Consider the following 16,102-nt stretch of genomic DNA (forward strand, 5'->3'; position numbering starts at 1 on the left):
TGGTAAAAATTGAAAATTTCAAGTATTTTTCAAAATAATTAGGAGAAAAAAATTATGATAAATGCGCGATTTTTCACACAAAACCAATTTTGTTTTTTTAGTGTAGGTAACACTTAAACGAATATTCGAAGATACACAAAATGTTTATAAAATATTTATAATAGCTTGTAAATAACATATCTTATACATATAGTATTACTTTGACTTTTAAAAAGTTTCTTTTATATTACAATAATATTTAATAATATTATGATGTAAAAAATATTAAAACACATACATTTTTTATACTATTTTTACTCGTCATTGATGAAAATTAAAAAATCCTTAATCTTATTGAACGGCATTCACTTGACAATTGTCTTTTAAGCTGATGATCTTAGCTTACAATTCTAATATCATTATAGATACCTAACTCGTAATGAGTAATAGATACAGCCGTACAGGTTAATATTATATTATGAACAAAATTATCATAATACCCAATGTATGAAGTCAGTAGAATACTTCAAAATGTTTTCCTACGCGTCGATGTACCTATTTTGCCTATTTATTGCTCCGTACAAAGTGAAATGTTAGACCGTCTTACTTTGATAGGTACAATATATTATAGAAGTTTATTGTTTTCAGTTCTAAATAAAAAAAAAAAAAATACCAAATAATTGAATACGAACAGAAAAATAGCGATAACTTATAAGTTATTAGTGTTATTACTGTTTAATAGTGAATTAGAAGGTTGTTTTTTTTTTCAAATCTTAATCGCATGTAGACCAACTGAAATTTATTAAAGTAAAGCGTGGTTTTTAGTTTATCGAAATTCACATCCATCATCATTTCACACAACTCGTACACCGATTTTATGTCGTGTATAATATACCATACAAATATATATATATAAGTGTGTGTGTGTGCGCGAGTGTGCTTGTATGCATGTTGTATACACGTGAACGTCACGTGTGACATTTAATTAGCGGGATGGCTCGACGCGAAGTTGTGCATCGACTTTGGCGTGCGCGTTTTAGTCGACGAACCATGGATTACGCAACTCCACCCTCTGTGTATATAACAGGGTATACCTACCAGCCCGGTCAAGTCGAGATGTACAACGAAATATATATATATATATATATATTATAGTATATTATTAACTATATCGTCTATACGCAACAATAAATTCTTATGTGAAAACGCGAATCGAATTATTACATAAGTGTCTAAATAATTACACTGGTCATCGATGCGTGTATACAGCCGTTTGGGGAGATTTTCGTCGGGTAGGCGCAATTACATATTTAGGGAGCGGTCCAAAGGCGGTTGGAGGGAGGGTGATCACTCGTGCGATCGTATATCACGGCATCGTGAACAAGAGAAATTATTTTTTATCGTCGTAATGATAATGCGTATTGACATAGTGAGTTACAAATTCGGAGGAAGCATAAAAAAAATGAACACCTGTGCACTAAATAATTCTACCGTCACGTCGTACTGCCTTGCAGACGTAGACACAAATCAATCCGAAACTAACCCAACAGACATTTTCGGTGCCGTGCGTTAAAAATAGACGATTTTGTACGCGGAAAATGGATTTAGGAAAGCGGCTACATCGATTGCTTTTTTCGCACGGGTAAATGAAATAAAAACCATAGATAATCCTTATTTGAGAAATACGTTGAACGGATTTTAATAATATTTCTTCAGAAAAAGTGAGGGACAACTGTCTTATTATCAAAGACTTCTAGAAATCCGATTTTCGGTTTTATTTTATACTTGAAGATTGCGTAAAGCTTACATATTTCTCAGAAATCAATAAAACAAAACAATTTCTAACTCTGGTATGATATAGTTTGTTAAAAATTTTAAAGAATCTGAGTTAGAACAATAATAAAAAATGTCTATCTACGTCCTAAGATAAATCACTAAATACGTAATACGTTTCATCTTAAGACTTGCCCGGTAAATAATATAAACATGATCTAACCCAGCCACTGCTATCCAGTTCATCTTGATACTGGATTAGAAGATCTAATAGAAAAAATGTGCACAAAAACTCTAAATATAGAAACTATAACGTAAAATATAATGCGAAAAAATTTCAAAATTCCAAAGTATGTTCTTATACATGAATTATTATCTATTAATATTATTGCATTGTCAGTAGGTATATTACAAAAATAAAAACTGTTTTATGAAATTAACGAAAAATTAAAATATAGACAGGTTTTTGTAGAAAAGTGGAAAAATGTGGATATTTCTTCTGACCATGATAATGAAATATGCAAAACAAACATTATACCTATATGAATCTTCAATTTTTAGACTCGTCGACGCGTGCATTAAATAGATTTCTCGAGCTTACGCAGTCGCCGCTATAAATTGAAAACTTGATATTATAATATATTATGCATAAAAAAAATATGCGACTATTACGATATTATTATTTTCTATTTTTAATATTATTATAAAATATTATTGTAATAATATTTTTCTCCGTCCATTTGTTGCAGGCCGCCCAAGGAGCCGTCCGGCTGGAAGGGGACGTGATCACCTCGCACGGGTCCGTGTCCAGCCTGCCGACGGGCACCGCAATGGCGATGGGCTTGTCGGGCCGGGGCAGGGGCTCGTCTTCGCCCGCCGATAACGCGTCGGTGTGCACTTGCACGTGCACGCGGTCGAGGAGCCGAAACGACGGATACCGTTCGGGCGATTCGCCGCCCTACGCGTCGGGCTCCATCTACGGCGGCGTCGTCACCGGACGAGGCATCGGCAGCGGCGGTGACCGTGGCGACGGCGACGACGGATGTAGCGGCGACGACGACGACGACGAGGACGACGACGGGTGCGAGCCGCAGGACATACAGCTGGACACGTTCTACGACGGTCGTGTGGGCACTTCGACGTCGAACGATCCGTACAGCTGCAGACAGCGCGTCGTTCAAACGCAACAGCAGCACCAGCAGCAACAGCAACTGCAGAACGAACACAGATCGTCCATTTGACGTATGTTCCCCAGTGGCGGCGGCGGCGGCGGTGGAGGCGGCAGTGGCGGCAGTGGCGGCGACCGCGACCGCGTCGGTTATCCGTACACGCCGTTTGCGTAGCTGCCCGGACAGTTACCGCTCGCCGACCGGCGACACCGCGGTTACGGTATCCGTTCCGTTCCCCGGTCTCGTCGGGAGACATGATGAATTATGTTCAACGCGATAGGACTACGTCATACGATTATTGTATAGTAATATTTTGTACGATGTCGATATCTTAAAAATAAGTTAGATTGAGTGTGTACGATCATACCACTCGCCAGTGGTCTCTCACGGTGTCGTACGATACGTACGATTTCGGATGAAAGACGACAAACAATAATGACCCGCGACAGCCACGTAATCGAAGAGCGAAATCGAGAAACGAATAAACGACGCGAAAATCGTCATCGAACGATCGAAAACGATCGTAGCCGGTTGCTCTGATGTATACCTAGCTGCAGCACAAAAAGAGGGGCCATGTCTGCGTTGCACCGAAAACGTGTAAAACAAAAATAAATTGGATTAGGAACATTAAAATATTATGATGATATTGTATTAAACATATAAACCAAATAATATTGAAGAAAAAAAACGTAATTATGTACATACAAATGATAGAAAACGCAACTCAATTCCGTATCGACAATTTTGTTGTTGGTCCTTTGAGTTATTTTTATTATTCTTTCTAATTTTTTTATATTTTTTTTTTTTTATGTTATAAATATACACGTTAGCATAAACGTATTAATCAAAAATGTTAAAATAATAATAATAATAGTTTTTCGACTTTGAATAATATATAACGAACGATTCCGAAATTAAAATAATTATATATAATAATATGTCTATTATATAGTATATATGTGTATAATTATAATTTTAATTATTATTTTTATTTATTTAAATATTGTACATTTTTGCTTTACACGTCAGTGCGATCATATTATTATATTCCTTCAAATTTTGGTCTCGTTTTTCAATTTTGTTATTCATTTTTTTTATATCTTTGAATTTTTTTAATACAATTACCATTGACATTCGAATATTAAACAATAAATAATACTATTAATGATATAATAAATTTAGTTACATTATTTTGTTTACTTATAATAAATTAAACGTTTTAAACATTAATTTTGAAATTGATGTATATAACTATAATATATAGCTCGTATTCAAATGTTGTATATACATTTTTACATTATTTTATTATAATATAATTAGCTAAAAATCTATTGTTTTTAAATAAAAACCTAAAACACAAATTAAAAAAAAAATATTGGGATTGTTTTATTTTCTATAAATCAATAGATATTTTATAATTACGTACATACAAGTATCTTTACTTCATTTTTTTGGAGAATACCAATAGATATGCATTTTAACCAATAGACCACATAGATTGTTTCTTTGGAAAATAAGTTTAAAAATATCGGTGAAAACTAGTTATTGCTTCCTAAAATATATGAATTGCCTTATCGTAAATAAAAAGGTCAATACACATTACACAATAGTTGCCTCCGACGACCAAGTAGTTCATAATTATATATGAGTTGCTTTCCAAGAATTTTTGTGCTAGATGCCTACTGTATAGAATCAAGTAGTGGTTCATAAACTTCACTAAAAAATTGCACATAAATACTCGTAGATGAATTTATAAAAATAACAAAATATACTTAATATAATATAATAAACATTTTTTATGTAATGATAATCCAATTTTTTTTATTTTTTATTGTTATTAAAAATGTCAAAATTAGGTATAATATACCACATTTATACAAAAATTACACAACAATAAAAATAATAAATCAATAAGTCATATATCCATAAGTCAAACAAAATAAACGAGAAAAAGTGCTAAGAATCAATTAATCGTTACTCGATCACGTAAATAATTTACTATAGACTGGCTCAGGTCTGATTTGCACTATACCTTATCATTACACAAAAAATTATATTATTTAAATGTTTAGTCGTATAGTAGATATATTCATATCAAATATCAAATAAAACAAAAAGGTGGTCAAGTGGGTAACGCTCTGCTGTACAGTAGGTATTGAGTAAACCTCGAATATAGAGTAGCCAGTTGATCACTAAAATTGGTGTGTTATATTATTTGAATGCAATGATAGGTATCATTCTATTCGAAAAACAATTCTGAACGGAGATGATTTGTCTGCCTAGAATATATATTTTTCACTGGGTGGGGAAAAAGATAATTTATATTTTAATGACCTCAAAATTAAATTAACTACAAAAAAAGGCAATTAGAACAACTATAGTGTATGTTTCAAGTTTAGTCGTAGATTTTTACTATAATAATTTAATTAAAAATAATCGTAAAGGACTAATATGTATTATGCGATACATACTCGTATAATTAAAATTAAACCATATACTACATAAATAAATACGCTATTGTTTAATAGCTTTAGAAACAATTAACAGTAGTTCAATACAATTTTAAGAATAAAACTGCAAAAACTTTTCCGTCTTCGCCAATAATCGAACGACAAAATATAATTACCTGTTGATAAAAATCAATCAAATCGATACAAAAGAATATGTTCGTTATGCGTCTAACAAAATAATAACGCAATACAAATGTGAAAAAAGAGACGCTCATCTAATCTAGCTCTCTAGTAACACTGACTCCAAACAGCACAAGAAGAGAGGTGGAATTAGCCCTTAGAGAACGTATTTAGTCGAAACTTCCCTTTATATCGACGACGCCTAAACAGACATACAAGTGGTTCGGAGTTTCTATACACATTTAAACACAAGTTTTTTGTTATCGTAGCCACCGATGAACTCACGAGATATTGGTTGAATGTAATAATATGACTATTATTATCCTTGATAAAAACAATTTATTAACTCGGGAACTTTTGATTTAACTTAAAGTATTCGGTAGATTATTATTTCCGTAAAAGTAAGAAATAAAATTATAATCGTATTAAAATACAAATCATTGTAAAATAAATATATTCATCACAGCGTTCAGAATTTTAATGATATAAATTACGGCTTTAAAATTACAATGTTTGGAACCTATGTTTGGATCTAGCACTAAACCCTTTTCGTTTACGATAAAATTTAGGGTACGTTGGGAAGCAATTCGTATAAAAATTATTGACCTTTTGGACTAAACGAGTCAACTAGTGTGAGCTCAACAATATATATAGCAGAGGTCACCAATTAATACTTTAAAAAGGTCACATTAAGAATCTGGAAATTTTTCGTGGGCCACAAATATTTTATATTATTAACATTGTATTATTTGAAAAGACTGCATGAAAATTGAAAATGCCTTAACCCTGGAACCAATTTTTAAATACCCTTTATAACAAACAGGACCAATTCAGACGTTTCGGAACTAATTAGGGTACACCGTTTAAAAATTGTAAGTAATAATTAATTTTTTTCCTTATTAATGATCAGGATAAAATTTGTCCGCGAGCCGCCCTTTAGCGACCCTTGATGTATAGTGTAGGATTATACTATAGAAGTATTATCATACACAGCATTTAGTGAAGGAATGTAAGAGAAATCCCCTCTAACACCAGAAAACAGGTGTAAGGAGTCAAAGGAAAACTAAATGGCTCTGCAAATTTAAAAAATAGCGAATGTTTCTATTCCAATGAAGTTTTGTTTTTTCAAATTAAATTCCTATTTTTAAAATATATCATTTGTGTACTAAGGTCTAAGGATAATATGTTTTCCAAACGCCACAGTATCATAATAGTATATAAATATTAATACTTAATAGTACCTATTTTGCGTAGTAATATATAGGTTTAAAGTAACTTTTTAGATGGAATAGGAAAATAATTTATATTTCGAGGATTTAATTTAAAACATTACAATGGCTAACTCCAACATAGATGATCTATATTCTATACTATATTAATGAGATCTGTCTATAATTGATTATAATCCTCTATATTTTTATACGTTGTGATCAATATGGTAACAATGATAATTTTTTGTATTTTTTACATTACATTGAAGGTTTAATATCAGATGTACCTATCAATTGTGAACATTGTCGTTTCGGACAAAAGAACTTGATTTTTGTTTCCGTCAAAATGATAAAGGTTTGATTTTCATTTCCACTAAATTTATTTCTACCTACGTATTTAAAATATAGTTTGGAAACTATTTAGAGTTATTCAGGAATAGCTGAAACGTCATTCACCGTAAAGTTCGTTATATTATTTTGAATTTTATTAAAAATTATTTGTCGAGGTCTTTTAAAAAATATCATTCACTGCTTTTCGCTTTGTCTATTATTATTTGAACCGATTTCATTGAATTTATGTTTTACGGTTAGTGACGTCATTTGGGGAGGCAAGGTGAGCATTTCCCCCCAGTGGCGACGCTAGGCATGGGCAGTGTGGGCCATTGCCCACGGCCTTGCACCTCAATTAACGCTTTAAATAAATACTTATTGAAATGTGTAAGCTATAAGTTATATAATACTGTCGCTATACTGATAAATAAATGTATTTGTATAGATTGTTTATTGTACGAATGCAATTGTATACATTTGAACATTATTCATTATTATTATTATTATAAACAAAAAATGTTTAATTTATTTTTGATTTTTTTTATATTTTTTAAAATAATCAAAACAATGTAAAAAATTAATTATTATTATCGGAAACTAACATTTATGGGCTTAAAAATTGTGAACAAGATTATTCGTATGTGTCATCATGCCGAATAAAATTATCAAATATTTATACCAACTAAATAAAAACGAATGAACACATTTTTTTACTACTATCATTGATTTGTCAAGATACTTAAATTATATTGTACATATATTATTTATATTTTTGTGGTCCTGTAATAACAACGTCATTTTTTCTATACTCTAAATGGGTATTATTATATTAATTAACGTATAATATGTTTTAAAAAATCCTGATAGCCATATACTTAAACTTAACTATTCAACATTTCCAATCCACAGACAAATCATCAAAACGTTGTCAATTATCAAATATCTACACCACTTCATATTGAAGTGTTGACGATACCAAACGATTTCGCATTACAAATATAGAGTTCGAATTTTCTATAACACTGATACCTAATAATACCTATTGTAATTTAATTATTATGTTTTTGTATATTGGTTGTAATAATATTCATTTTGGTAAATATTATAATATCGTTTAAATGGTATTACAGACATGACGTAGTAAATAAATAAAAGTTTTTAAAAATTTTAAAACGTAAAAATTACCACAAGGGGTATTAGGTAGGCAACCAAAACATATATTATATTAATGATGTTGATAGTACAAAAATTGATATATTGTACCAGGGTACAATAAAACATGCATCGCATGTAGGTGTAGTGTATTTTAGCAGTTGTAACAAATTTTCCACACGACGACGATTTTATTTAGTTACCCTTTACTACACATTTACCTTACACTAAAATATTAAACAATAATTAAAATATTTTCTATAAATTATCTTATATATTATTTTTAATACAATAACAATTTTTTTTTTTTAAAGTAGCTTATATTATTTTGTTGCGAATTCATTAATAATGTATTAATTACATTATTAATGTATTTTATCGTATAATATTTTGTAAGACCATAAGTGCTAACGATGATATATTTTCATTATGTAAAGCAGGAACGTTCTATTGTTCTTAGAAAGTTCTTCGTTTTCTTTAGAAAGGAAATAGATATTTCCCACAAATGCCGAAGCATGATATTGAAACAAAAAGTTTCAATGCTATTTCAACATTTGGAGACGTCGTACAGTTATTGTTATTTCTTATAGAAAACTGCCAATTGACAATTTTTATTTTTCTGAAAAATCTTAAGCTTTCGTTCTAAATTAAATTATATAATTGTTGCCAGATTCTAAGTCTTTACTATACCAATTTAGTGCTATCACTTTTACCATTTTTTACAGCTTTTCCGAATAAAAAAAAAAAAAAATTGTATTACTGTCTGCAGCAAAGGTTATTTTTTAATAACTTTCCACGCGTCCACTCCACATCGTATTTCAGATAATAGAGGCAATTAAATCCATTTACTTGTGAAATGAAAACCCAACGAACTGTTACTCGGTGGTAATGAATTTATTTTTAGATTTAGCCACGGAGAAATTTAAAAAAAAAATCAATGTTTATTGTTTGACGAAAATAAGATTTGTAATTGTCTTTAAGAATACTTTTTATAATTATTTAGTGATAGATATTTTACGATGAAAAGTAAGAAGGTACCCATAACACAATTACCCTTCTTTAAAAATCTTATTGTACCCAAAAAAAATTCCAAACCGTGACATTTCTCTCCTTTGTCAAATACCTTTAAGTACGTCACTGAATTGCATTGCGTGTGACAGATGGCAAAGGAACCTCGATGGGTTTAAGATAGGCAATTAACCGTACACCTCCTGAGTAGCATTTAATACGTGCGCCGTCAACCGTGACGTGTGTTTCATGGGACCCTGGTATATAATTTTAATTTTCAGTTGATACCAGCACCGAAAAATTAGCGTTGTACATTGAGTTGCTTATACGATACCCGTAATTTTTATGATTGACATTCGTTAGATAAAAAATACCATAATAATATTATTATTGCCGCACTGTTTAAAATTTAACAGTAGCCCACTTCAGTAATCAGTAAGCTCACAACCTCCTGTTATTCGCTGTGTCATAAATTTGCAGTTTTGTTTCAGTTGTATTACTAGCACTAAATACGGGGGCTTTGAACCAGAATTAACCGGAACCTATGTAACATCGCTAAAATCATATAAAAAAATGAAACTCACATACCTGAATGATTTTTATTTTTTATTTTTTCAAAATACCTTAATTAACCGGAATCAGAATAATTTTATATCTTTACCATTAATATCACGTGATAATTTAATCATTTTTTACATATTTTTTTTAAATAGTTGTATTCCGTAATTATAGTTGTTTAACCCTATAAGTGGCTGACATGAATACTTGATATTAGGCTATTATACCTAAATATTTTTTGTTATGTAAGAATAATAACGATTTTGCATTGTCTGTCGATAATGTTTTATGAAATTAAATAATAATCTAAATTCTAAGGCAGGGGTTCCAAAACTTTTTATTGCCCTTTTTAGGAATTTTTTTAAATTTAGCGACCCATAATGTCAATGAATGACCTTTTTTAGTGAATCAGTTGCTTACAACAAAATATATACATATATAAAAATAGATTTTATCAATATATAATTTTTTTTTTTATTTTTAATATAAAAATATAGCACGGCCTACCAAAAATATAATCGCGTCCCACAGTTTGAGAACCCCTGATCTCAGGAATATCCTAGAATCTTAAGATCTGTGTTCCTTTTTATAGTTTCAAAATTATTAACCTATGTTTATCAGAATTATAATGGTTATGAGCACGCCATGCTTAGTTCAAATTCTTTATGGTTTGAACACCCGAATATACATTATAGGCCAAGAAAATTTAAGTTTGAATACGGAATTAATTAGTGGAAAGCTGGAAATTGTTTTAATTGCATAAGTATAGGTCTGATGTTAAGGAAGTGTTTTTACCCCACCTTCGATATCTGGGTTGACTGTCTTTTTAAAAAAATAGCTCTAAATTCAAAAAATTTAATCGTGTTGATAATATAGAGCACATACTTCTCAACAAAATTAAGTTGTTAATTAAATAGAGTTTAGTTCAATGTTCAATATTTAAGTTTATAACCAACGATTAAAATTAGGATATTTTAAAAAATAATTTTAAAATTGTCTACATTCCTTGAGTACCTATTTATAGAGTTGAAATGTACAAAGTTATTACCACAATTTAAGATATATTGGTCACTCAATGACCCTATGCATAAAAATAACAAAAGTGTTGAACGAACTTTCTGGTTTCAAACAGCTGATCAACAATAGAAGAAAAGCTACTAACACACCAAGCGTTAACATCAACAAACTACCCAGTACCCAATTTTGTAAACATTTTCTAACTGACATTTTAGATGGGCTTTAAAATTTTTATAAAAGTATTAATTATATAAATATAGAATTTATAATTATCAAATACAAATAATAAATATATTTGTTAAGTTTGTTTTTAGTATCATCTTCCTAATTCCTATATTCTATGTAAACATATTTTATGTTTATTATTTTGATAATAAAAGATATTTCATAGTTCTTTTATTTCTTAAATCTAGTTTTTTATTTGAGTATTTAATAAAAATCATTTTGGTGTCAAATAAATGCTATGTCAATGGGTGTCATGAAAATTCCAAAACAAAATTTGACATCCCTATTTAAGATACAACTAACCAGTCTCTCTAGAGTTGAGTGCCAAGCATTTTAAAAACAGCTATATAATAAATACTTGGGAGTTTGTAGTAGCAACAATAAATGCACTATGAGTATTTAAACATCTTAATTCAATTGTTATACTTAGAATTTAGTATATTTCTTACATAAGAAAAAAACAAAGACTTAAAACCAACCAACCAACTTTATTATTAATACTGATCATAAGAAAGTTAGCTATCTTAGTAAATACATTAAGTTCTCTTAAATGTAAATAAATGGTTGTATACGTAGGTATTTTAAACTCTTATAAGGTAATAGATAGGTATAACGTTAAACAGTGTAGTCACTCATGACCATAACTACCTATTGCTTATTAATAAAAAAAAAGTACCTGAAGAATATGAATGCATAACGAACTTATATTTTAATGATTTGTCTTATAGTTTTCTATAATTACAGCTTTAAAAAGCTATTACAAGTACAAACAAACACAAACTTAGAAATTGATTGATTCTTAGGTTACAAAATACATTGATAGTGTAATGAAGTTATATTAAAAGAAGAATTATTTTTGTACTTTAGTACCAAGTTAAATTGACTTCATTACTTTACCAAAAGGATAATTTTTTAATGTATCAATGGTTGATAATAATTTTACAATTGCTATAACATTCTTTAAATTAAATAAATTTAATAACTGTAATCAATAAGTTATCTAAAAATAATTGACTTTAAGCAAAAGCATGTATTTAATATAAATTGCTAACATAATTATATTAATATTATAACATCATTAAATAATCTATATAGATATAATGGAAGAACATCAGACAATATGAAAACAGATAGATCATACTTGTATGAAAACGAGGAAAAAAATAAGACTTCCTGCTTTGGTGCAACCAAATGCATGCATACATTTATCTTAATTAGTATCAGATGTTATACAATAGTATTGTATACTTAAATTTACTTCCGTTTAATAATTATCATTAATTGTAATAAGCATGACAAAATAGATTTTTTTTACCTATTTTATCATGATCTTACTAGCTCAAGACATGTGAAACAATGAATGGCGATAGTTATTAATGTTATTATTACTTAACACAAACGTTTAATGCAGATAGTCTATGGTTTTAACTTTACTTTATAAACTTGAATTTACAAACGTAAATATATATTAAAACATAAAAGTTACATATATAAGGTTGAAAATCTAGATAAATCTTTATGATACGTAGGTATTCTAAATGATTGTAAAGAACATAATTTTTTCCATAACTTAAGTATAGCTTATTTACAACAAATTTAGTATCATACAATTTAATTAATAAATAGTACATATTACTGATTAAATTTTAATATAAAATTATATATGTATGTATATAAAATATATTTTTTATTTAGTTACAATAATAAGTATATAAAAAATAATTAGAAAATTTAGTAAATTACAATATATAATTATAAAATAACAATATTGATATACAAATTCTGTAAAATTGCTAACTTTCTGTTTTTAATTTTTTTTTTCAGATACTAAATCTCTTTAAAGATAAAGCAAAAAAAAACTTAAGTACCTAGGTAATATTTATCAAAGCCGAGACACGAATGTTCAGATGTTATGATGTTCATAATCAATAATAAGCATTTTTATTGGTTAATTGCCTTCCTACTTTTTAACAAGTTCCAATTTCAGACACAATAGGAAAACTATTTATAAATTCAGATTCTAAATATAAATATAGTTGTAAAAATGTTTATGAGGCATATTTAAATTTCTAAACATTGATTTTTCAGCATTTTCATACAAAAATGAAAGATTTAAATTTGTTTGTGTTTTTACATAGTCTTAACATATTCTGCTACACTTTGACTAAATACTTACACAGCCATGAAAACTTTCATTTTCTTAAACGGTCTAGGGAAAATGTAAGAATATGTTAATTTTGGGGCTGCTCTTAAATTGCATTTATTGTTTTTTTTTTTTAAATGATATTAACTGTTCTTTTTTTTCCAATTGTTGAATTTTAAATTTTGTTGAAAACAACATAATTCTTGTTGATTTTAAAAAATGGTGGGGAGGAGTTTGTTTGATGTATTTGCCAATAAGTATCCAGGTGTTTGGTTTGAAGAATCAGTAGTTATGGTTGAGCTACAAGATTTATTTAAAACATTGAAAATATTCATGAATCCCAAATGTAGCCTAAATGACTTGATAATTCTTCAGTACCTACCTTGAATTATTGACTTCAATAGTTCTTTTTAACTATCATCAAAATATTGTGGGGCTATATGTCTTTTTAACTGTGATTCGGCCAATCTTAATCTTTCGGACATAATTTCATCTAAAAATTTTAATTAAAAAATGTAATTACATAATCCAAGAATAAGTTTATTATAATAAAAATTAGTTTTTAAAATTATTTAAATTATTTTTTAAACATGCTTTAATAATTTTACTACTTAATTACCATTAAATACTGTTGGAATAGCATTCCAAACCAGACGGTTTTTGGTTGCAGAGTTCAAAAACATAGAATCTGTAAAATGATTGCTACAAACTTTAAGATGATTTTTTTTTAATAGTTTTTCGGCCAGATGTTCTGTACCACAATTTCTTATCCATAATGCAAGAAGATCGTCTTCTGGTTTTGGATATTGGAAAAAGCTAATATCTCCGCGAGTACTTGCTTCACTTCTGCAATATGGTACAGAGCAACGCATTTCCGTTATTTATAAACTATTTATTTAAATTCTGTATTACAACACTAAATTTTAAAATTTTAAAAAAATATTACGAAGCATTTGGTCATTGAACAAACAAAAAGTTTCGTGGAACTGTGAAAATCAGTAATCACACAAACAGCGACTAAGGGTCGAGATAACCTAAGAGACGTGAAGGGTCAAGACTACCTACCTTTAGAAGGCTCGTGAGGATATGAATTTCAATGTTGGCGCCGGCCAGGTAGAGAATAGGGATCGGTACATTTTTTTTTTGTCACTGACCAAACGATATTTTATGCCTGTACAGTGGTCACAATGGTCACATTGATTTAATCAATAGTCAGTAGGTAATCACATTCTTGGAAATATTTTTGTAAAATTTGTACCTATCTATATGACAAGAGAAATACTTCATTTAAAATTTCCATTTTTACACTTGATTAGAACTTTTAGTTTCGAAATATTAAAAAACTAACAATAATGTGTACAGACTATGCTGAAATACTAATTGCCGATTGGCATCAGTACTAAAACTAAGATCAAATACATAGCGATCACACAAAAATCAGTGACACTGTTTCTAATGCCACTACAATATATGTATTGAGTCGGTACCCATACAAAATGAATAATAGGTACATTATAACAGAACCAAGAAAATATTATATAATCATAATACCTAATATGGTGTTTTTATACTTTATATTAGGTGTCAAATCACTCAAATGTGCACTGATACATAGTACACTGCCACACTGGTTTATCTAATATAAAACACATTCTGTTTTAACCCATTCAGACAAATTTGCAATAAAAATGTTTAGGGACTTTGACATCACTGTAAAGATTAAAGCTATAGATATGCGTCATATTGTTGTAATACCAAGTCAACATCATGCAACAGAAGTTAGTTTTATTTTGATAAAATGAATTTGTATAGCATGTTTAATAACAACAATTAACTAATTTTCAAATTGTATTTAACATCCAATCTTCATTAAACAGAATGTTTGTTTTAAATTTAAAAAAAAAAAATTCCAATTTATTATTTTTAACTATTAACCATAATGTATTAAAGGAAATAAATAGGAAAAATACTCAATTTTTACTACACTAAAATTAATTATATTATACTTATAAAATACAAATACATTTAATCAAACATTCATATTACTTATAACCTATTAAGTAATAATAAATAATTATATTATGTAACATAATAATTATAAAATACAAACATATCCTGTGACAAGTGTGCTCACTTCTGTTCAATAAATTGTAAACAAATATTATAGTATAAATTCAAATCAAAACATCATTTTCCATTTTTACATATACCTTTACTCTAAAGCCATATTATAAAATTATTAGATAAAATTATTTACATTCACAGAACTGTCAATTAAAAGTTCATATAGATCTAAAAATAAAAATAATTGAATTAAATACTTATAATTGGTATCAAAATATAATACAAGGTAAAAATATCCTAGTAATATCATTTTAAAACAATATTATAAAAATAAAAATCAGTTCTGTTCTAGCAAACTTAATAAAAACAAATTAAATTATAATAATTAATAACAACACAAGAAATATTTAAACTTTAAGGTAAATCAACAGTTTTTTAACAATAAAAAACACTCCCTAGTAAGAAATATCTGAGTATCACTACATAATAGAAATAAATAAACTAATAAATTAAAAATAATTTTTTTTTCTCAACAACAATAACAAATTCCTTTTTTTATTATACAAAGCATCATTCAGAAAAGTATTTTTGAAGTCGCCACGTTATGAATAATAAAATTATTAATTATTAATTATTATTTTTTTTTAAATTTAAATTTAACAATTTATTTATGGTTTAAATAACCTTATGGAATAAAATTAAATGATCTCATCACATAGTTATTAAATATAGAATACAAGTGATGATTTAATTTTTAGTTTGAATATGTTATTAATATTAGTTTAAAGTACTTAAATTTAATAGACAAGCAAACATAATTAATTACTTGTGCACAAAGAAAAA

The 16,102-nt window shown here is 28.3% G+C and overlaps 1 protein-coding gene and 1 long non-coding RNA gene across 3 annotated transcripts in view; one reads left to right on the forward strand and one right to left on the reverse strand.

The window, feature by feature from the left end:
• LOC114123894 (two pore potassium channel protein sup-9-like) overlaps window positions 1–7,797 on the forward strand; it is a 71,826-nt gene extending 64,029 nt beyond the window's left edge. Inside the window, exon 6 of the mRNA XM_050198915.1 lies at window positions 2,502–7,797. Coding sequence (XP_050054872.1) covers window positions 2,502–2,993 — 492 coding nt within the window. The 3' untranslated portion in view covers window positions 2,994–7,797. The remainder of the gene's footprint in view (window positions 1–2,501) is intronic.
• Window positions 7,798–12,858: 5,061 nt separating this feature from the next.
• On the reverse strand, window positions 12,859–15,474 carry LOC114123902 (uncharacterized). 2 transcript variants are annotated; one of them, XR_007603035.1, is made up of 4 exons: window positions 15,330–15,474; window positions 13,815–14,041; window positions 13,578–13,688; window positions 12,859–13,495 (listed from the first exon to the last, which is right to left on the reverse strand). It is a non-coding gene; the product is annotated as an uncharacterized LOC114123902 (long non-coding RNA). The 2 variants fall into 2 exon arrangements; XR_007603034.1 differs by having other exon boundaries at window positions 15,306–15,474.
• Between the last annotated feature and the right edge of the window lie 628 nt (window positions 15,475–16,102).

The sequence above is a fragment of the Aphis gossypii genome, chromosome 1 (assembly GCF_020184175.1).
Source record: "Aphis gossypii isolate Hap1 chromosome 1, ASM2018417v2, whole genome shotgun sequence".
In the NCBI taxonomy this organism is placed as follows: Eukaryota; Metazoa; Arthropoda; class Insecta; order Hemiptera; family Aphididae; genus Aphis; species Aphis gossypii.